Below are 23,511 nucleotides of genomic sequence, written 5' to 3' on the forward strand. Positions count from 1 at the left end.
AAAGTTCATCTGTTTTAGATATAAAAGATATCTAAAACAGATGAGATACCAAAAATTTACCATAAAGTCAACACCTTAATATATATATATATATATATATATATATATATATATATATATATATATATATATATATATATATATATATATATATATATATATATATATATATATATATAAAGTTAAAAAATTATTTAATACATTTTAAAATGAATATTTACATGTACTATTTATAATATATTACAATATGTTATTTATAATATATTTTTACAATAATTTTAATCACTAAACATGTAATTTAAAATTATTTTTCTTTAAATGAAAGATTTTTTTTTGTTATTTATTTTTAGAAACTAAAATGAAGTTGTTAAGAAAAATTGTTTAACTGTTAATTTTCTTTTTTTGAAAAACAAATTTTATCAGAAAAAGTTTTTGTTCTCAAATATTTTTTCAATTAAATATGTATATATATTTTTAAGTGTTAATAGTTATATATATATATGTATATATATATACATATATATATTTATATATATGTATATATATATATATATATGTATATATATATATATATATGTATATATATATATATATATATATATATATATATATATATATATATATATATATATATATATATATATATATATATATTTATAATATAATATAAGAGTTGTTATTTTTGTCTTTGTATAATGTAATCTTTGATCTCTTGACAAAACAAAGTTTATAAAAATTTTCTATTTGCTATTATTCTTTTGATAGTTTTATTCCTGTGTGGTTGTTTACTTATTTTTTATTATTTTTTTGTTTACATTTGTTTGTTAAAAATTTCTTTTCACCATAACATCATCCGACTTAGATAATTGATACAGTGTTTGTTTTACGACAAAAGTATGTTTTAATCTTTGTTATTTTAACAAATGTTGTTTTGTAACATAAGAAATAAATAAATTGCAAAACTAAAAAAGTATATCATTTTTTATTTTAAGCTTGTTAATACATAAAAATGATATTGAAATTTTGTTTCTGGTTTATAATGATTTTGGGTTTATGTTATATGTGCAATACCAAAAACATTACATTTCCTAAGACTTCATATTTAATTAAATCTAGTATTTCAAGCTTACTTGATAACATAATATCAACTGCAGGATTGGTTGGTGATAATGGACATCCATGCTTGCAAGGTTTTCGAAATTTGAAAAATAATGCTGTTCCATGTATGTTTTCATTTTTTTAAATTACTTCTAAATTTTGATATATAGACACCATTTTTCAGGTATTCTCTAGATTTCCTGTATTTTTTTTTTTTTATTACATTGAATCTTTTTAAAATGAAAAAAACTTTATTATAAAAATATGTTTTTATACATGTGTATATATCCTTTTTGTTTTTTAATTAAATATCGATATAAATATATATATATATATATATATATATATATATATATATATATATATATATATATATATATATATATTATATATATATATATATATATGTATATATATATATATACATATATATATATATATATATATATATATATATATATATATATATATATATATATATATATATATATTTGTATAAATATATGTGTATATATAGAACCCTTAGATGTTGTCCGAAAGTTTTTTCAATATTTTGTTGACAAAAAGTAAAAATTAAAATGCAAGACCGGAATTTTTTTTTTTTTAATAATGATAGACTGCCTGCCCCAACCAAACCCTCAGTCGATGTAGCAGCACTCCCTTGCGGGTCAGGCTATTTGTCAGTCGATGTAGCAGCACTCCCTTGCGAGTCAGGCTTTTTGTCAGTCGATGTAGCAGCACTCCCTTGCGAGTCAGGCTATTTGTCAGTCGATGTAGCAGCACTCCCTTGCGAGTCAGGCTATAAGATAGTCGATGTAGCAACACTCCGTGCATGATTTACAGTAAAAAAAATAAAAATAAAAACATTTTATTAAAAAAAATAAAAATAAAAACATTTTATTAAAAAAAATAAAAATAAAAACATTGTTTATATTGTTAAAAACATTCAAAATGTTATAAAAACATTCAGAATGTTTTTAAAAACATTCTGGTCAATTAAATTTGCGTTTTTGTGGTTTTTTTAAAAAACGATTAATTTGTAATTAAATTAATGGTTTTTACTTTCGTCCAACACGGAAATGTTGGACGAAAGTAATTAAAAGTGACGTATGTGTTGGCGTAAGAATCACTTTTTTCCTTCCGCTCTTCCTAAAGCCAACAAACTATAGAACTATATATATATATATATATATATATATATATATATATATATATATATATATATATATATATATATGTATATATATATATTTGTATATATATATGTGTATATATATGTATATATATATATATGTATATATATATGTATGTATACATATATATAAAAACTGTTTGTCTGAAAAATGTAATAAGCTGAGAAGTTTTGAGTCTGACAAAAGGATAATGAATATTACATTATGTGAATTATAATGAATATTACATAATGTACATTACGCAGAAAAATATGTTTTTCATTAAAAAATGTTTCAATTTTAAGGTCGGATTTCTGCAAATGGGTATAACATGATGTTGTGAATTCAATTACAAGAAAAAAAAAAAGATTCCATTAGAAGTTACCTACTCAGGAAAATATGTGTGTTATTTTGACATTATATATTTTACTTAATTTACATCACTTATGTTAACGTGGCATTATTAATTATAAAGATTTCCACTGAAATCAGCTTATATCTCTGCAACAAAAAATATTGGTGAGCTGATAGTATACAGAAAATCATTTTTATGTTTGCAGCAGATGAAAAAGTAGCCAAACCGTTATTTTGTCATAGGTAAGTTCAGAAAAACCATGTTTAGCTATGAAACTTTAGGAGCCTAAAACTGTTTTTCTTACTTCCTTCAAAATATGGCTAACCTCCTCTAAAATACAATTATTGTTATTTAAACTGCCAGTAGTTTCAACAGTGTTTTTTTATTTAAATTGCCAAAAAATATTTTATTTCTAAAAAAATATTAACTATTATTAGAAGTGGTTGTTTAAAATCAAGTTGTTGGTTGAGTATCTTTTTTTAAGTTACAAAACAAAAGAATTGTAATTCTATTCATTCAAAGTTTTAAAAGTTCCAAATTTTGTTCATTCAAAGTTTATACAAATAATTTGTTACTCTCTTACATAGAGATTTTTATCAAGTTTTATAAATGTTATTGACTCAAAAGCAGTTTTTTTTAAAGAATTTTTAATACTGTTTTTTCATCGCGTAAATATTAAAAAACACTTCTAAAAAAAATGATTATAGTTAATTTGCAAAGTTAGCTAACATTAAACAAATTTAAAATGTGCTTTAACTAAGTGTCTTTATTGGAAACCTTAAATGTAAAAACATAAGATTTAATATCATCATGCATATATTGATAAAAAATTTCAGTTTTGTGACAAAACGTTTGGATAAACACAACTCAATAATGTAATTTTTAACTTATGTTAAATGAAAATTTGAAAAGTTCATTCTTTTATTTCTTGAGATTTTCTTTATAAAAAAAGTCAATTATTTGACCAATTAAAAGTTGATGATGCCAGTTCTATTTCCAGAGTAAATGAGACTATGTATTAAATTCACAGTGAAAATAATATTTTACAATGATGTGTTTTTTATTTTATGATATTAGAAAGTACGATGACTTTCGGAACTATAAAAAAAACATAAATAAAGAAACTTTATTGTTAAAAACATATTTTTAATAAACTTTGACTACTTCAATATAATACGTCATTTACTTCAATACCCATCTGTTGAAGAGTGACAAAAAGAGATGAAAAATTAACAAATTAAATATATCTATATATATATATATATATATATATATATATATACATATATATATATATATATATATATATATATATATATATATATATATATATATATATATATATATATATATATATATATATATATATGTATATAAAAATGTGATTTCATATATCAAGGTGATTTTAATGTTTTTAGTGTAGCTATTGATTTGTTGGATTAAGAAAAGATGTTTAGAAATAAGTAGGCAGATAAATGTTTTTAGGCAAATGAAAGTCATTTAAATTATCTTGCATCTCACTTTGTAAACAATTACTAAGAAACCCAGCTTGTTCAACTTAGTGCATTCAAAATGGTTCATTGTTGAGATTAAGATTGATTAAAGAGAAATGTAAAATTATGAAACTATACTTACTAGTTTTTAACTTTGTCTTTGTACAACAAGTAAAATTGATTGTTTCAATTAAAGTTATTTGCACAAACTGTTTAATTTATTATTTATATGTGATAATCAAAGCATGTGAATCAAATTTAAAAACTCTATTTAAATGTAAACAGCCAAATATAGTATTAGTGAATTCCAATTAATTTTTAACTCTGATGGTGTTTAACTTGTTGAGTATAAAAAAATTGGTTGCTGATTGTCTGAATGGTCAAGAAAAAGATTTTTCAAAACCTAGTTATAAATCAGTTATTCCAGGCTTATCTCTTTACCCTGAAACTGGCTGTGAACAAAATTGCACTTTTTAGTTCAGGTAAAGTTGAACTACTTCTTACTAATATTAAGAAGGGAACTGGAACTGGTATTCATAAGGTTTATCTGCTGGTATTCAAAACTTGCAGTAGAATCATACTTTATATGCTCTTTATATTGATTTATTTAAATCAGTTCAGGTCCTTTTTGAACAGAAACAGGGAAGCTTCATGCCAATCTTAAAAAAAGGCTCATAAAAGTGTCAAAGTAATTAGAGACCGCTGCAGTATGCAAACTAATGGTTGTTCTACAATTTTATTTTAATCATTATTTTTACAATAAGACTTTTTGCAACTTTTAAGAACAAATTATATATATAAAAAAAAAGTAAAATTTGTTTTCAAATAACAATTGTGTATTTTTATTATGTTTTTATTACAGTTATAAGTTTTCTTAACTTACCAAAATATTTTTTGTTCCTTTTGATTTCATTGCTGAAAAAAGTTTAAAGCAAAGTAACCTCGGTTGAGTTTTCTCATTTGAGTTAAATTTTTTTGTTTTCATTTAGTTTACTGAAGAAAATTAAATTTTGAGCCCTCACTGCAAAAAAACAAAAAAATTCAATTAAAACTTTTTAGAAAAGTCCCACAAATATTATTTGGAGACAGTGGTCATTGTATTATAAAAAAAACATGCAGCAATAATAAAAATATCAATGGTGACAGTAATAAAAATATTCAGTGCTGATCTGCAAAACAAGAAATGTCAAGATGGGCATCTGGTTTCATAAAATTGTTCATGAAACTTAAAAAAAAAGTGTTGTCTCTTGACCTACTTCCACTTTTTTCCACCTAATTTCTATATTTTCATGAATCTTAAACATTATTTATGTTATTGTCAAAATGATTTTATTTTGAGCAAGTATTTTCTGATTGACACTGTTTTTTAATTGAACAACACTTATTAAGAGGAAGTTTAAGGAGGTATCCAATTGTTGTTATAATGATGCATATACATTTTTTATAGATTTTGATAGCATGGGAAAATTAGGTGCTGGGATTGAAAATGGTAATACCTTTTTGCTTGGAAGTTACTCAGAATGTATGAGTTTGCCAGCCTTTCATTTTTGTACATTATCAGATATCATGATTGCTCAAAAACTGGTTGGTACTAGTTTATAACTATTAGATCTTAATTAATCAAAAACATAATTGAAGTAAATAATGTTATAATATTAGTTTTTTTAAATATATACACACACACACACACACACACACACACATATATGTATGTATGTATGTATGTATGTATGTATGTATGTATGTATGTATGTATGTATGTATGTATGTATGTATGTATGTATGTATGTATGTATGTATGTATGTATGTATGTATGTATTTGTGTATATAATAGATTTTTTTGGTTTAAATCTTTAACATTTTAATTAGAATTAATTGCATTAAAATCATCTTATTCATTTTAATTTACTTTTTTAATTTTTTAAAATTTCAGTCTATTACGCTTGGTGTTTGTATGCCTGAAAGTTGTACCTCTACAGATTTAGTCAATTTTTTGAAAGGAGTAGCTAATTGTAAGTGAAGTTCTTGTAGTTATACCCAATATATTAGAACAATACAAAATGTTGTTTTTAACTTAACTTATATTTAGTCTTAATAATAACCACCTAAAAGGAATAGTTTCTTTTTTATCAACTTATGTTGTAATGGTGCAGTGATATAGTGGAATTAAATCAGTTGTCTTATGTTCAAGAGGTCTGAAGGTATAATTTTGTTGCACAACTGTCTTAGGCAACACAATTATATAAGTATTTTCATGTAAATACCTGATTTTAAATTAGTTTAGCATTATTTTTATATAAGAAAAAAAATTGTTTCTTTCCTCTTAAATGCACAGACTTAACTAAATGATTTTGTAAAGATGTTAATAACTTAATCTCCATTATAGATGGGAAAAAGTGTGATGCTAACAATTTTCTCCTTGTATTTTCATAATTTAATAAACTTTTAGAAATTAAAAAAACTTGTTTACTAGACTTTAGAAATACCTCAGACTTTCCCATTTATTAAGATTCTCATTTATTCAACTGATAAAAATAGTTATTTTTATTTGAAATAAACTTTTAATTTTTAATTTAAATAAGGATTTTAAATAAGGACCAGCTAATGCTAAAATAATAATAAAAAGCAATAATAAAAATAATAAAAGTGTACATTAAAAATTTACAACAAAGTTTATTTACAATTACAGCATAGGTTGCAGCAGTAAACTGTGCCCCCTCTCCACTCTCCTATTCCAAATTTTCAAAGTAAGATATGAAATATAAAATATTATGATAAAGTTTTTCTGCATGTAACCCCCTCCCTATCATCCCAATTAAAAATCTATGCTGCAATCCGTGAACAAATCTATAATGAAATATAGCATGTAATTTTTTCTGCTTTATTGCATAAGTACATCATTAAATAAATTTAAAAAGATAAATAAAATTATATATATATATATATATATATATATATATATATATATATATATATATATATATATATCAGGGCTTGAATTAAACATATCGTGAATCGCGGTTGCTTTTCACACCTTCACATTTAGTTTTTTCTTTACAAAAATATCTTAGCTACATTTCTTTTTTTTCTGGTTGTTTATTTTTTTTTTTTTTTATAAGTTAGCATTTATTTAGGCAATTCTTTAAAGTAATGTTTTTGTCTAAGTTTTTTAATTAGGGTTTATAAAGTAAGTCACGGTAAATTTATCTCTTGAATAGAGGCATGATCATTTGCTCTTTCACACAGAGATTTCTATTCAACGCAAAGCACTTTTGAATTTAAATAACTTTAAATCTCTGCATGGAAGTTAATAATATTTCTAAAGGTCATTAAATCAATAAGTTTGAAAGGGAAAAGACGTTAAAGGGGTCGTCCATAAATTACGTCACGCTATTAGAGGGAAGGGGGTTGGTGGTTTTGTGACGACTCATACAAAACTTGCTACTTAAGTGTTAAGATTTTGTGACGAGGGGGGTGGGGGGTGGTTTAGGTCAAAAATGGTCAAAAATTGTGTGACTTAATTTATGGACGACCCCAAAGCGAATTTTTACTATACACTTTTTTTTTTAGCACAGCAGCCTGGTTTTTAAATGTTGCAACAAAATTAACTTATTATTAATAATTTAAATTATTATTTTATCGACAATTTTATATTATTAATTTAACTACTTTAAGTATATTAAAATATATATTAAATTAATTTTTATTTAAAAAGATATCTAATAGTTAATCAATGCTTATAGAAACCAATAACTTTTTTGCTGAACCTTTACCCTGAACCTTTTAAAGTTATATTTACTTTGATTTACTGAACAGAAAAAGTACATCACAGTAAATTTACTTATTAACTAAATGAAAACAGCCAGTTAAGTTACTACAGTAACTTACAGTTACTCAAATATTAACTTATCAACTATATTATTTTCCTTAATATACTCAAAGACTCGCAAAAGTTACCCATATAAATGATTCTATTTATATCTTATATGTTGTTAACACATAGTAAAAGCTTCTAACTAAAATTTATTTTAACAATAAATTTCGAATAAAATATGAAAAATGCAATACCATTTCTTTATATTTGAATTTGTTTAAAGCGATATCAAGATTAAACATTTTCTATTAATACGCAAGTTGTTTTTAGGAATTTTTTTAAAAAGAAATTTATTTGAACAAAAAAATTCTTATAAAAAATAGTCCTCTAAAATTTTCTTATTCAAATATTTATGAGATTAAAAATTAAAATTAAAAAAAATCGATTTATTAAATCAAATTTTTTCTCACTTTTTATTTCAAAATAATATAAACAAAAAAATTGAATGAAAAAGTTGAATGAATACATTAACTTAAAAACCATTTGAATAAAAAAATTATTTATATATAAATTTTTAAAAGTACATTAATTATACTTAGATTTTTATTAGTAATAGCAATAAATTATTAAAAGCGTGGTATCTAATATTTTTTTGCTCATTTGGTCTACGGATATGCATTATTTATATAATGCATATCCGTTATAATGCTTATGCATTATTTTTTTATTAAACATTTCTATTTATCCAATTCCTTTTATTTTAAACGCATTTTATGTTAATAATGTTGTAAAAACTTAACTTTATAAAACAGCAACACGAACAGCGTCACGTTCTTTTATATTAACACAAGCTCATTTACTATTCTATTCTAACTGAATTATATTGTCAAAACAACTTTGCAGTTTATTTTATTGTTGTTTTACAACTTTTTACAATAACAGTTCAATACACTTTAAAAATAACATGTGTTTTATTGTCAGCAGGAGCGAATTAAATAGTTTTCTACCACTAATTAGGGTGGTTTAAATATTTAATTAAGTTTAATTCAAGTTAAATATGATATAGATAAATATGATAAAAAAGATATAAATCATAAATCATTAAATTTTAGTTAAAGTATTGTAATATTTGCGTTTTTACTTTTACTTTTTTAAGTATCATGTTAAGTAAAAACAATTACTAAAAGTAATATTGCAATAGTATTGCATACTTTACTTGCTCATTACATCATAACTTGCTCATTACAATATAACTGCAACTTAAACATTAAACTATAACTTACGCTGTAAATTATAACAATAAACTACGCTATTTTAAATTCTGCTAAGCAAGAAAATTATAAGAAAAAATTTAAATATAAGAGATATTATGTCAAAAAAAAAGGAATTACAACCTAATGTTGAAAAAATACAATTTTATACTAATGTGACCCCCTCCTCCTCTTACCGCAGAGTATTGTTAGGAATGAATAGGAGGGGTTGTTATACAACATTGTTTATTTGACAGTTGTTAAATGGAATATATTATTCTACTTTGAAAAACAAACTTTTTTTTAGTTATAAATATATATATATTTTTTGGCATTTAGGGTCAGTTTGCAAAGTTCAGACTTGAGGTGGTCCCCCTAAACCCATTTACATTTTGAAAAATTTAACAGAGTTGCTTGTGAGAACCAATGAAAAGATTTAAGAATATGGACAGATCTTTTTTTTGAAAATAGGGGGCATTTGATGCACCCTTATATATGTGTGTGTGTGATTGTTTTGTTTTTTCTGTTTGCTTTTTTTGTTTTTCTTTTCATTTAATCCACTATTTGTCTATCATATTCATCCATTTAATTTGTTTATAGCAATTATATATGTTGAATGCCTTTAAGATAATAAAGTATCAATATTTCCAGTAAGAGATGTTACGATGTTGTTTTAGTGATTTTTTTTGGAATACTATGAATGTATCATGATTTGTTGTATAAAATGATATTATTATCATGATTGTATGAAATATAGTTAAATATAAATATTTTATTTTTTAGTAACAAAGGACTTGAATAGTACAGCATTTTCTATTTCTAATCAAGGAATATTATCTCAGTTGTTTGGTGTTAGCGATACTTGTTATAAAAATGGGAAAAAAGAGTTTCTGTCAGGAGCAAGTACAGGATCTAGAGTGATGGTGTATGTCCAATAGTTTTGTTATGTCAATATTTTAGTATAATAGTATAAAACTCTCTGTTGTATATCTCTGTTTTTTTTTTTTTTTTTGCAACTTCTGCTAATCTTTTAGTTGCATGTTATATAGTTGTGATCTTTTAGTTGCATGTTATATAGTTGTGATCTTTTAGTTGCATGTTATATAGTTGTGATCTTTTAGTTGCATGTTATATAGTTGTGATCTTTTAGTTGCATGTTATATAGTTGTGATCTTTTAGTTGCATGTTATATAGTTGTGATCTTTTAGTTGCATGTTATATAGTTGTGATCTTTTAGTTGCATGTTATATAGTTGTGATCTTTTAGTTGCATGTTATATAGTTGTGATCTTTTAGTTGTATGTTATATAGTTGTGATCTTTTAGTTGCATGTTATATAGTTGTGATCTTTTAGTTGCATGTTATATAGTTGTGATCTTTTAGTTGCATGTTATATAGTTGTGATCTTTTAGTTGTATGTTATATAGTTGTGATCTTTTAGTTGCATGTTATATAGTTGTGATCTTTTAGTTGCATGTTATATAGTTGTGATCTTTTAGTTGTATGTTATATAGTTGTGATCTTTTAGTTGCATGTTATATAGTTGTGATCTTTTAGTTGCATGTTATATAGTTGTGATCTTTTAGTTGCATGTTATATAGTTGTGATCTTTTAGTTGCATGTTATATAGTTGTGATCTTTTAGTTGCATGTTATATAGTTGTGATCTTTTAGTTGCATGTTATATAGTTGTGATCTTTTAGTTGCATGTTATATAGTTGTGATCTTTTAGTTGCATGTTATATAGTTGTGATCTTTTAGTTGCATGTTATATAGTTGTGATCTTTTAGTTGCATGATATATAGTTGTGATCTTTTAGTTGCATGTTATATAGTTGTGATCTTTTAGTTGCATGTTATATAGTTGTGATCTTTTAGTTGTATTATTTCATGTTTATTAGTTTAAAAATTATATTATTATAAATTTTGAAAAAAAAATTATATTTTTTTTTAAATTTTTTTTTAAATCTAATTAACCCCCAACAAGACTGCAAGCAATCACTATTAAGTTGGGAGTTAATAAAATACAAAAAATAGAGTTAAAGAGCAAGGAAATGGTTGACAGAAGACTTAAAAAGAAACTTCTTTTTGTTGAACTAAAGATGTTGTGGAATTAAAGATGATAGAAAAGAGAAAAAGACGCAATCTTACAACAGTAGGAGAGTTGCTCAAGCTTGACAGATAAAGCAGGTCCAACTATGTTTAAAATGCATTTTTGGATTCTGTCTGACAGAAGAAAAAGTTCATCATTAGAAGAACCAGACTAAATATGACAACAGTATTCCATACAGGCACAAATAAGAAATTTGTAGAGGCAGAGAATGGAATCGTAGAATAACGGCAAGCACAATAAAGAAAAGCAATTTTAGCTGATGCTGACTTTGCAATGAATTATATATAATGTTTCCATGAGAGGTCAGTAGTGAATGATAAACCAAGAAGATGTAAAGAAGAGGACAAAGTAAGAGGGTTTCCTTTTAGTAATATAGAAATGTCAACAGTATTGCAATAGTTGTTTGCAGTAAATAATTAAGTTTTGTTATAGTTAAAATTCAAAATCCACTGCAAGCCTCAAGTATATACAGAAGTGAGATCAGATTTAAAATTAGCTCTCTGTTCTAAGTGATCAAAAAAGAAGGTTTTTTGTCAAGACAGGAGTATAAAGTTGAGTTGTCAGCAAATAGAGAGAATTTTTGAATTTAGATGTAAGATTATCAGGAAGACAACTAATGTAGATTAGAGAAAATATAGGACTAAGGATAGAATCTTGAGTTAGTCCAGAAATTACTGGAAATGAAGAAGAGTGTTGGCCTTCGAGGATGACTTTAATATAGCGGTTAAAAAGAAATGATTTGATAATCTTAAAAACTTACCCAGATACACGATAGCTTATGGTGAAGACCAGCATGCAAAACTTTGTCAAAAGCTTTAGATAACACAAACATTAGCCATAGCCCTGCCAGCTCCGTCTAATGTACGATAAAATCTTTTAGTTACAGCAGTTAGCAAGTCAGCTGTAGTGTGAGAGGATTGAAAACTGTATTGATTGTCTAACAGTAAGTTATTTGACTTAAGATGGGATATTAGAAATTTGTTGATCAAAAACTCAAAGACTTTGATACAAATTGAAATTTGAAATTGATACAAATTGAGGAAAAAAGCTGATAAGAATATAAAGAAAATAAAAACATTTTTTGATATAAAATATTCACAACTTTTGTCAGTCAGTATATTATATAAAGAAAGTATAAAGAAAATAAAAACATTTTTTGATATAAAATATTCACAACTTTTGTCAGTCAGTATATTATATAAAGAAAGTATAAAGAAAATAAAAACATTTTTTGATATAAAATATTCACAAATTTTGTCAGTCAGTATATTATATAATGAAAATATAAAGAAAACAAAAACATTTTCAAATGTTTTAGCTAAACTTTACCGTTTAATCAATGCACAGAAAAGTGCGAAAACTAATTGCTATTTATTTGTAAAATATTTTATTTATTTTATAACAAGTTTATGAAAAAAAAATAAGTCATTAATACTAATGTTTAAATATAAAATATTTGGTTGTTTTCACTACTCCCATTTAAATAGTCTGCACTTTTGTTGGGTTCTCCAAATCGTGCATTTAAATGCGATAGTTTATTTCCTGATGAACTATTGTTATTAATGATGCTCCTGAAGCTTGTGGGCTAGTGCATTGTTAATTTATTGAACTTTTTCACCGAAGTTTTTAGTAGCCTATATAAAACTTTTTTAAATATATTTTTGCAAACTGAGCAATCGTTATGTTCATTATCTCTAGTAATTCGTATTAATATTGGAAATTGCGCAATATAAAGGAAACAATTTCAGACAGGTATCAAATGTGGTAAATACACTTTAAATTTATAAAAGAAACCATGCTATTCTTTTATTTAATCTCTTCTGTCATTACAAAATTTATTAACCAAATAATATATTTTACAAATAAATAGCAATTTATTTTCCTATTATATAAGTAAAAATGTCAAATATAGCAAAAACATTTTAAAAGTGAAAAGATGTAAAAACAAATAAATCTAAGAAAAAAAATTTTGATATTTTGTTACAATGTTGTTTCCTTTTTTTAGTATTGGTTTTTTTTTTTGAGTTGATAAGTTTAGCTTTTTGTTGTGAATTATTGAAATGCTTTAAATCTTAAAAAATACAAAATGGTCAGTGTGTCTAAAAAAATTACTTGGCATGTGACGGTTCCGGTTTCCAAAAGTCTCAAGAGCCTAACTTCTGAGATAAGATAGGAGCAGGGTTGCGGAGTCTTAAAAGGACTCTGGCTTTATAACTTTATTTTTTAATGGTCTTTGGTGTCCAGAAGCTCTAAACATGTTGGTAGATTGCTTTAAGAAAAAAATTTATGATATCTAATGACTTGGAGTTTATTGTTTTTAACCCCGGAGTCCCAAAGTCCTTGCCGCCATTATACCTAAGGACTCCGGGTTCAAAAATTGATTGTTCTTCTGACCTATAAGTCTTGATATTTTTACCATTAGTCGCCCATAAGCTTTTTTATGTTTTTAAAGCTCCTGGATACCAAAAGCTAGAAAGAAGTAATCATTTTATGACTTTCGAATCTGGATTCCTGTTTGGGACTCTGCATCCCTGGATAGGAGGTTTAGTAAACTGGAAATAATGGAGCTTAGCATCAGGCAACACCTTTTTACATTGATTTTTCGCAATAATAGAAAGGCATTTGTTCTCTTGAGAGTTGTTCTTTCGGAAAAGATGATTATGATTATTTTTTTCCTCAGCCTCACAAGATGGTGAAAACTGACAAAAAGGAATAAAAGTTTCCATACCTGCATGGATCCAGGAGCCTACATAGGAGGTACATTAATCAGAAAAGAGATACTAAGTTATCTAAGTAAGAGATTGAGATATACAGAAGTTATGATTTTTTTGTGCCGGCATAGTCAGTGGTTTTAGAACCGAGCCTTCAATTTGTTTAGCATTAAAGTCGCCAATATCAACAATATTGACAAATGGGTAAAGAGAAAGGAAGTCAATAAAGAGAAAGAAAGTTAGTTCGGTACAAATTTATGTCCAAAAGAGTGCAGTCTTTGAGAAGAAGGAGAATGATAAATAAAAAAGAAATTTTTCAAGTGACAAGATTCAATTGATGCAAGGTTACTTCAAAGACCCCTAATATTTGTGAAAAATATTTTAAAACAGTTGAGGTGATGTTTTTTTTATGTTTAGTATTGTTGGTTACTTTGGGGCTGGTTTAAGTTAAAGAGAACTTGATTCATTCATAGATAGAGCATAGAATTATGCATCCCAAGCAATTAGCTATGCAGCTCTCTCAGTTTTGCTAATTAACCCAAAGTTGCTATTTTATTTGATCTCTATAAATAAATACATAATTGTTATAATATATGACCAAATTTGTATTATGTATTATGTTACAATAAGTTTTGGGTTATTTTTTCAATGATGCTATTTTTTCCTGAAAAATCTAAAAAGGAAATTATTTACTTGTGGTTTTTTCTGTTGCACTTTGAAAAAAAAAATTATTTGGTATTCAATTAGAAAAATATGATGTTTAATTAAAACAGTTTGATTTTTTACTTTTTTTTTAATTTTAACTTTTTCTTTTAATTTTGTGATTCATTACTTTATTTATTTTTTATCCTCTATGCAATACAAATGCACTTTTTATGTGTCCTCTTAAAATGTATTAAATGAAAGATTAAATAAATTCCATTTTTTTGTATTACATTATGTGGACCTAAATCCTTTTAAAGGAATAATTCCTGCTGTTATATTTGATTTGAGAATTCTTTGATGTTAATTGTTTTAAAAGAAAAAACTTGAAATGAAATGCCATAAATCTTCATGCCATTATTAATGCTATTTAAGTATTGATACAATTTTTTATTTATATTGCTATAATTTTACTGTTTATTTTATAATTATATACATTGAGTCATTTAAAAGTTTGTGCATACAGGCCAACTCTGTTTATCTGATATGCAAGCTGGACCTAGTAGCCTAAGGAAAAAAGTTTAAAAAAAAAGACAAAAAAAGGTAGTTATAATTTTTTATCAAAGTCAAACAAGTTGTCCAGATTAAGGACTAGCAAAGTTGACTTTTTAAGACTTTTAACTGGAGGATGATGATAGACAAATGCGAATTTTTAAACAGAATTTAACTAAAATGCTGTAGTGGTGTAGTGGTAGAGCACTTGCTTCATAAGTGAGAGGTTCAGAGTTAAATCCCCACTACTTCCCTGGTAGTACGGCACTCAACTTGTTTCTCCGCGCATTGGCCTTGTTAGTCAAAGTTTGTATTTTAGAGTTATAGAGTTGAGAGAGGGTTATAACCACAATTAAGAAGCCTCCTTGTCTGTAGTGACCTTTTCGGTCTTACAAAAAAAAAAAAAAAAAAAAATCTGAAATCTGAATTTTTACTTTCTAACTAAATTTAACATAAAAATAATTTGGACTTTGAAACTGTGTTTAATTGAAAGTCTTGAACTTTTTAATCAAATTTATTTGAGTTGTGAGACATTTTGATTGTTAATATGCACGTTGTTATATTATGTGTATAAACTAATGTTTATATTATGAGTATATTGTCATTATGTTAACAATATTATTAATCAAAATTTTTATAAATGTGGTGACTAACATTTTTGTTTAAAATATATATATAACATTATATATAAACTTATTTCTTTTATAAGAACAACAAAAGTAGATTTTCAATCAACCGAAAATTGTTACTTTTTGAATAGAAAGCTTTTAATTAACCATCTTTCTTAACATGATGACAAAAACAATTTGTGTCTAAAATGAAAATCTAAAAATGCAGCAATGTTGATAAATCTAACAGGTGATGCGGAAGTTATCTGACAAATCCTAATTTCATTATTTGAGCATAATAATTAGTTTTTGTGGTTTTATGCGTAGGCATAAACGTTCTATAAAATATAAACTATTATTTGAAACACAATTATTTAAAATGAGGTTAAATGCAGCTGAACGAGAATCTTTTCGAAAGCAACTAAAAATGGTTTTTGTAAATAAACCTAATATAAAAATAAAAAAATCGTAAATCATTTTGAAAAGGAAGGATTTGCTCGAAGTACAATATATGATAACCTAAAAAGACTTGAAACTGTTCAATCATTTTCTGATAGAAAGCACCCTGGTTGTCCGACATCCTGGACTAGAGAAAAGAAAGCCGAATTAACGAGAGTTGTCAACAATCGAAAAGGGGTCAGTCAGAGAAAAATAGGTATTAAATTCAGTGTAAATCAATCGACAATTGGTCGTCAGTTAAAAAAAATGAATATTAAATAAAGAAAATGTGAAAAGACTCCAAAATACACTATAGAACAACAAAGGCAAAGAAAAGAAGCAGGAAACTAGTTAACCAACTCTATAACACAAAATCGCTTCTAGTCATCGATGACGAAAAATACTTTTGTTTTACAGGGGACAACATGCCTGGAAATTCTGGATACTACACAAACAACAAAAAGACATGCCCAGAAAGTGTTCGTTTTATAGGAAAAGAAAAATTTCCAAAAAAATTATTAATGTGGATAGCCATATCTGACCGTGGTATGTCCGAGCCATTGTTTCGCACTTCCAAGGCTGTAGCGATCAATTCATCAATCTATATTAATGAATGTTTAGAAAAACGACTTCTTCCATTTATTCACAAGTATCATGGAGACTTTAACTATTTATTTTGGCCAGATTTAGCAAGTTCTTATTATTCTAAAGATTCTCTAAATTGGATGGGCCAATATGTCTATTAGGTTGATAAAGAATCCAATCCCCCAAATGTGCCTCAAGCACGACCAATTGAAAATTTTTGGGGACATTTGGCACAGAAGGTTTACGAGGGAGATTGGCAAGCTTCAACAGAGCAAGTTTTGATTGATCGCATTTAACTAAAACTACAAGAAATTGATTTAAACTTTTTACAGTCGCATATGAAAAGCGTCAGAGCAAAATTGAGATCAATTGCAGATTGTGGTGTTTTTTCATATAAAAAATAATATATTTATATTAAAAGATAAATGCTTTATTTAAAAAAATATAATAGTAGTTTTTTTTTTTATTTATAAATAAGTATTGACGTTTTTATTTTGTCCGATAACTTCCGCATCACCCGTTAGTTACGCATTTTTTTACAAATAATAACATTTTTAAAAAAACATCAACTAAGGTTCAAAAACAACTTTTATTGAAAAATTTAAAACATCAGTTTTATAAAAGAAAAAGTCTGTGTAAATATTTAACTAATTTTACTTTTAGGATTTTTTTGAAAGCGATAAATAAGATTTATAAGTGATAAATAAATTAGATTTCATGCTTTAAAAAGGCTTTTTAGTTAATGATTTAGTAAGACATCTTTATTTATAATATATAATATAAAATTTTTTTTTTTTTTTAATTGATAAAAGTTTACAACATTTAAATTTAACTGAAAAAGTTAAATTCAAATTGAAAAAATTAAATAAAAAAAAAAAGTTTTACAATTGTGACCAAATTTAACTAAATTTAACTCAAAGCCAAATTTCAAATTCAAATTCGGCATAAAAGCTGAAGTTAACTTCACCTTTCAATAAACTTCCTAATCCGAGACTTAATGAATATTCGCTGGTTTATATGGTATAGTGGAATGATTTGTTTTATATTTAACTAGAAAGGGGATTATTTGATTTATATTTAGCTTATATGGTTTAGTGGAATTGTTTCTTTAATACTTAGTTCACCACTTAGTGGCATTATTTATTTTTTGTTTTGTTTTAGTTTAATTAATTATATAATAGTTTAGTTAATTTGGCTTAGTTTAATTAGACTTCTAAGACTATTTAAATCCATTATTATTTTTCTCACATGCAAAATTTCACATGAATGAATTTTTTTTGTTAAGAGTTCACATGAAAATTCTGACAGATGGAATTGACATATTTGGCATACCTAGCTTCTGTGATCTGTTTTATGGATCTTCTTTTGCTAGTGTATATATATATATATATATATATATATATATATATATATATATATATATATATATATATATATATATATATATATATATATGTATATATGTATATATGTATATATGCATATATGCATATATACATATATATATATATATATATATATATATATATATATATATATATATATATATATATATTATATGTATAAATACATATATATATATATATATATATGTATAAATCCATATATATATATATATATATGTATAAATACATATATATATATATATAAATATATATATATATATAAATATATATATATATATAAATATATATATATATATATAAATATATTATATATATATTTTTTTTAGAATATTCACCTCCCTAAGGCCCGAGGGGGGCCACTACAGTCGAGGAGGCTACTCATTTTTTTTGTGTTTTTTATTTTTTATTTTTTTTTTAGTTGTTATTCGTGGTACAACCCTCTCTCAACTTTTTAACTCCGAAACACGAATCTTGCCGAGCAAGGCCGCTGCGCGGAGAAACTAAGTTGAGCGCGGTACTTCCAGGGACGTGGTGTATATTTATATATATATATATATATATATATATATATATATATATATATATATATATATATATGGGCAATTCTGCGAGAGTGGTGGTCGTAACATTTGACACTCTTTAAGCTATTATAATTATATTATATTATCTTTAGCTATATATATACATATATACATATATATATATATATATACATATATATATGTATATATATACATACATATACATATATATATATATACATATATATTTATACATATATATATGTATATATACATATATATATACATATATATGTATATATATATATATATATATTTATATATATATATATGTATATATATATATATATATATATATGTATATATATATATATATATATATATATATATATATATATATATATATATATATATATATATATGTATATTATATATATATATATATATATATATATATATATATATATATATATATATATATATATATATATATATATATATATATATGGGCAATTCTACGAGAGTGGTGGTCGTAACATTTGACACTCTTTAAGCTATTATAATTAAACCAAAAATGGAAATGACTTGAAACTTTCCAGAAATGTGATATACTATCAAATAATTTAGTATGCAAAAGTTTCAGCATTAAAGTCTTTTACCTTTTTTTAAAAATTAACTTTATGTAGCATGACGGTCGTAACGTTTACTTTTTACCACTTTACAATGGCATGGTTAAAAAAAAAAAATCATTTGGTGTGTGTATTAAGCACATATTTATATAATTATATGCTGAGTTTCATAGTTTTCACTTAAAGTTTTACTAGCATTTTTATGGTTTTTTTTTGTCGTGGCATGACAATCTTAACAAAAAATTCAACGTTTATAAAGCAATAAATAAAATGACCAACTCAATGATGTAAGAAAAAAAGTATAAATGGTTATTCAAAACTATGTAAATAAAATGTTAAAAAATGCACTATAACATTATCAAAATTCTCAATTATGGTTTTGCGATTTTTAGCGCTACACAACAGAACTATAAATAAACGTCAAAGTGTGTTTTTTCAACCCTTACACTTTTAAAACCATGTTATGGTATGATAAAATGATTTTTTTAAATAACTTTTTTGCTTAAAATTATTTTAAATTTGTTAAAAAAAAAGACTTTATTATGTGTGTTCGTAACTTTTTTGCTTAATTTATCTTTTCCTCTTTCTCGTGAAATCTTGCTCATGTATATGTTGATATATGTTGTGCTCTATTAGAAATACAACTCGATATTTTATTAATATTTATCAATAGCTATCAATATTTTTCACAAAATAGATCAAGTTTTATTAAAATAATTTTTATAAAAAAATGTAACATTTTTATGGAACTCTAAGTTTCATGCCATTTGGCAATCATTCAGCCATATCTTTCAAAAGTATTTAAAAAAAAAACATTTAAAAAAAATACAAATTTAGCTTTGCAACAACATTTGACATCAAATTTACATGATCGAAGTTTGCTAATCACCAGTATTAAAGTGTTAATGCAGAAATTTGTCCCTTTGCAAAGGGAGGGAAACCAGTTCAATTTTTTTTATAATAGTGCATCATGTTTTCCATTTTCATTAGAAAGTTCTGTATAATTTTTGTACCCTGGTGTTTTAACACCAATATAGGGTTTTTCCGTTAGATAAAGCCACTTGACTTATTTCATATAAGCTAATGTTATAGTGGCTTTATATGCAGCATTTTTTGATAGATATTAGTTATTTAAAAACCATGTGTTTTAATAATGTAATTGCAGTTTGCATTACTAACAGTAGTTTGTTGCCCAAAATTTATTAGTTGTGTGAATTAATAATGGATTGAATATTTGGCATACAGGTATAACTAACTTTTAATACATTTATGTTTAAAATCTTGTGCACTTGTGATATAATGGAAATGTATGTCAATTAAGTTTAAGAAAAGTTGACAATCTTTTTGGTAAAAGGAAGATTAAACCATATAATATTCAGGCCTTGTTTTAAATAAAAAATGCTTAACGCAATTGCCTAATGTTAATTTGGCGTCATAAAATTTTTTATTTTTTTATTTTTTAAAGACACTTTTTTAAATTACTGCAATAATATTAATAACCACAAAATAAGTTAAATGTTATTTAGTTTCTTTTTACTTATTACTATAAGGGAATGTTTGTTTTCTTTTATTGTTTTTTTTTATATTAAATAATTAAATTTAATTTTACATTTTTAAAAATGTTTGATATTAGCAAATTTCTTTCTTTTCTTGACATTTGCATAAATGAATTAAAATATATTTAAATTTTCAAATGATTATTTCTTAAATTTCTAATTGCGGCTTTTGCAACTTCAAATGGTTTTTTATTTTAAGAAAATTAGAGAGTTCAAATGCGTTACTTTATCTACTTTATTTATTAAAAATTATTTTATTAACGATTTTGTTGTGAATGCAAAGGTTATTTTCCCAAACATTTATTAAAATTTTATCGCTTTATATATTGTCTATTAAAAAATAATCACTGCGGTTTAAGTTTCGTTATAAAAAAAAGTTTAACTTATGTTTCCTGCAAATTTTTGATGCAGCCGTTTATTTAAAATTTAATTTTGAGTAATAAAAATATGTTTAGGAAGGAAAACCGAAAAAACAATTGTAATAAAAATAAGCTAATTTTTTTTTAAGAACAAATAAAATTTAGATATTATGATATTTAGTAATATTTTTAAATAAATTTGACAGTTAAGTTAAACCCAAGTATTAACTTTATTTTAATAAACTAAAATATATTTTTTAAATCAAAATTAAGTTATATTTTTAAAATCTAAATTAAAATGTATATATTTTTTTTATCAGAATAAAATTATATATTTTTATTAAATTAGTTTTAAATTAAATCATATATTTTTAATCAGAATGAAATTATATTATTATGATCTCTGCTTCAAGCTTACAGTATTAGCGTTTTTCAAGCAAAAAAATCAATTATTACAATAAAATAAGATAAAAATAAATTTTTAATTTTAATTGAGTTTTTTTCATTGGTAAATTTCATTGGTAAATTTTTATTAAAGTTTAATGCAACATTAAGGTAGTTAGTCAAAATAGTTTTTCCTTTTTTATTATTGGGTTGATGTTTTTATAATTAGATAGAATTAGCATAGTATATATATGTTAGCAATTATTGACAACTTATTTCCTGTTTAGATGATTTATATAAATTTTTTGTTTTATCTGCATAAGTGTGTGTATATATATATATATATATATATATATATATATATATATATATATATATATATATATATATGTATATATATATATATAATTTTAATTTCATGCTACTTTTTTCATTATTTAGAGTAATTTCTATTATATATATATATATATATATATATATATATATATATATATATATATATATATATATATATATATATATATATATATAAATATATAATTTTAATTTCATGCTACTTTTTTCATTATTTAGAGTAATTTCTATTATTTTGGCATCACTTTGTCTCTGTGGAAGTGCTATTGATGTTTTATTAAAATATTTATCCAAATATCGGCCAAAAATTCCATATGAAGCAGTACAATCTGAAATTGAAACTGAAAGAAACCCTTATTCATCGGTTTTTCCTGAAAAGACTAGTGATAAATCATCAGTGAACTTTTCATCTAGTTATGATTTATCAGGTGAATATTAAAACATTTATTTAAAAAGTATCTTGAAAAAATTATGAAATTATATTTTTATTTTCAGAAAATGCATTAGTCAAGTTTTTCCTATGCTTTTCAATGATCAGAAATTTACATACTTTGTTTGACACAAATATTCCTGATAATTCTATTACATCAATCCATGGATTGCGTGTAATATCAATAACTTGGGTCATGCTTGGACACTCTTTGATTTTTGGGCTTCCTTATTATGGTAGGATTTTTTCTGTATTAAACTATGAAATATGTTTTTATTTTTTATTTTTAAGTTGAATTTTATAGATGATATCGTGATTGCAATATCTTGGACTAATCAATATCTATTTCAAGCAATTGACAATGCAATGGTATCTGTGGATACTTTTTTTCTTCTCAGGTAAACTTTTCTTTTCTTTTTTTTTTTTTTTTTAATTCAAATGAATTTTTTCTTGATCATAATTAAAGTTTTTATTCATATTTTGATAAGTTAATTAGTATAATTTTAGTTTATTGCATATATTGTTTTTTTAAAGTTATTATTATATTACAGCGGTCTTTTGGTTGCGTATTTAAGTATGAAGCGATACAAAAAGGCTGGCAATCTTTCTTTGTTTCATTTTTATATACATCGATATTTAAGGTAAGGTGTCTCTTATTATTATAAAGTTATTTTTAATTATGCTTAAAAAAACAAATACTATATAAATAAGATGCAATATGAATGAATAAAAAATCTGAATGCTTTATTATTTTAACTATAAGTAAAGAATAATTGTGAGGATTTTCAAGGAAGTTTATGTACATTATAACATTTTGATGAACCGACTAAACGTTCTGTTACTTTTCAAAAAAGTATTTTTAAAAAGGTTCTTCTAATCTATATAACCTTCTCCTCCATCCTCATATAGCATTTAGAAATCATTCACTGTGTATGATTTTTTTTTTTCAGACAGAGACAAGCAAGGCTTTTAGATTCATTTTAGGTCATTCATAATTTGTTTTTAATAGTAATCAATAAATTAATTGTTTTTGTTGAAGTAAT

The 23,511-nt window shown here is 24.2% G+C and overlaps 1 protein-coding gene across 2 annotated transcripts in view; it reads left to right on the forward strand.

Annotated features, from left to right (window-relative positions):
- Window positions 1-935: 935 nt before the first annotated feature.
- LOC100197759 (nose resistant to fluoxetine protein 6) overlaps window positions 936-23,511 on the forward strand; it is a 45,053-nt gene continuing 22,477 nt past the window's right edge. Inside the window, exons 1-8 of one of the 2 annotated variants that reach the window (XM_065820016.1) lie at window positions 936-1,223; window positions 5,566-5,702; window positions 6,053-6,131; window positions 9,967-10,108; window positions 22,258-22,466; window positions 22,534-22,704; window positions 22,773-22,866; window positions 23,020-23,109. In XM_065820016.1, coding sequence (XP_065676088.1) covers window positions 1,010-1,223; window positions 5,566-5,702; window positions 6,053-6,131; window positions 9,967-10,108; window positions 22,258-22,466; window positions 22,534-22,704; window positions 22,773-22,866; window positions 23,020-23,109 — 1,136 coding nt within the window. In that variant the 5' untranslated portion in view covers window positions 936-1,009. The remainder of the gene's footprint in view (window positions 1,224-5,565; window positions 5,703-6,052; window positions 6,132-9,966; window positions 10,109-22,257; window positions 22,467-22,533; window positions 22,705-22,772; window positions 22,867-23,019; window positions 23,110-23,511) is intronic. The other variant, XM_065820017.1, reaches the window with a different exon arrangement.

The sequence above is a fragment of the Hydra vulgaris genome, chromosome 15 (assembly GCF_038396675.1).
Source record: "Hydra vulgaris chromosome 15, alternate assembly HydraT2T_AEP".
In the NCBI taxonomy this organism is placed as follows: Eukaryota; Metazoa; Cnidaria; class Hydrozoa; order Anthoathecata; family Hydridae; genus Hydra; species Hydra vulgaris.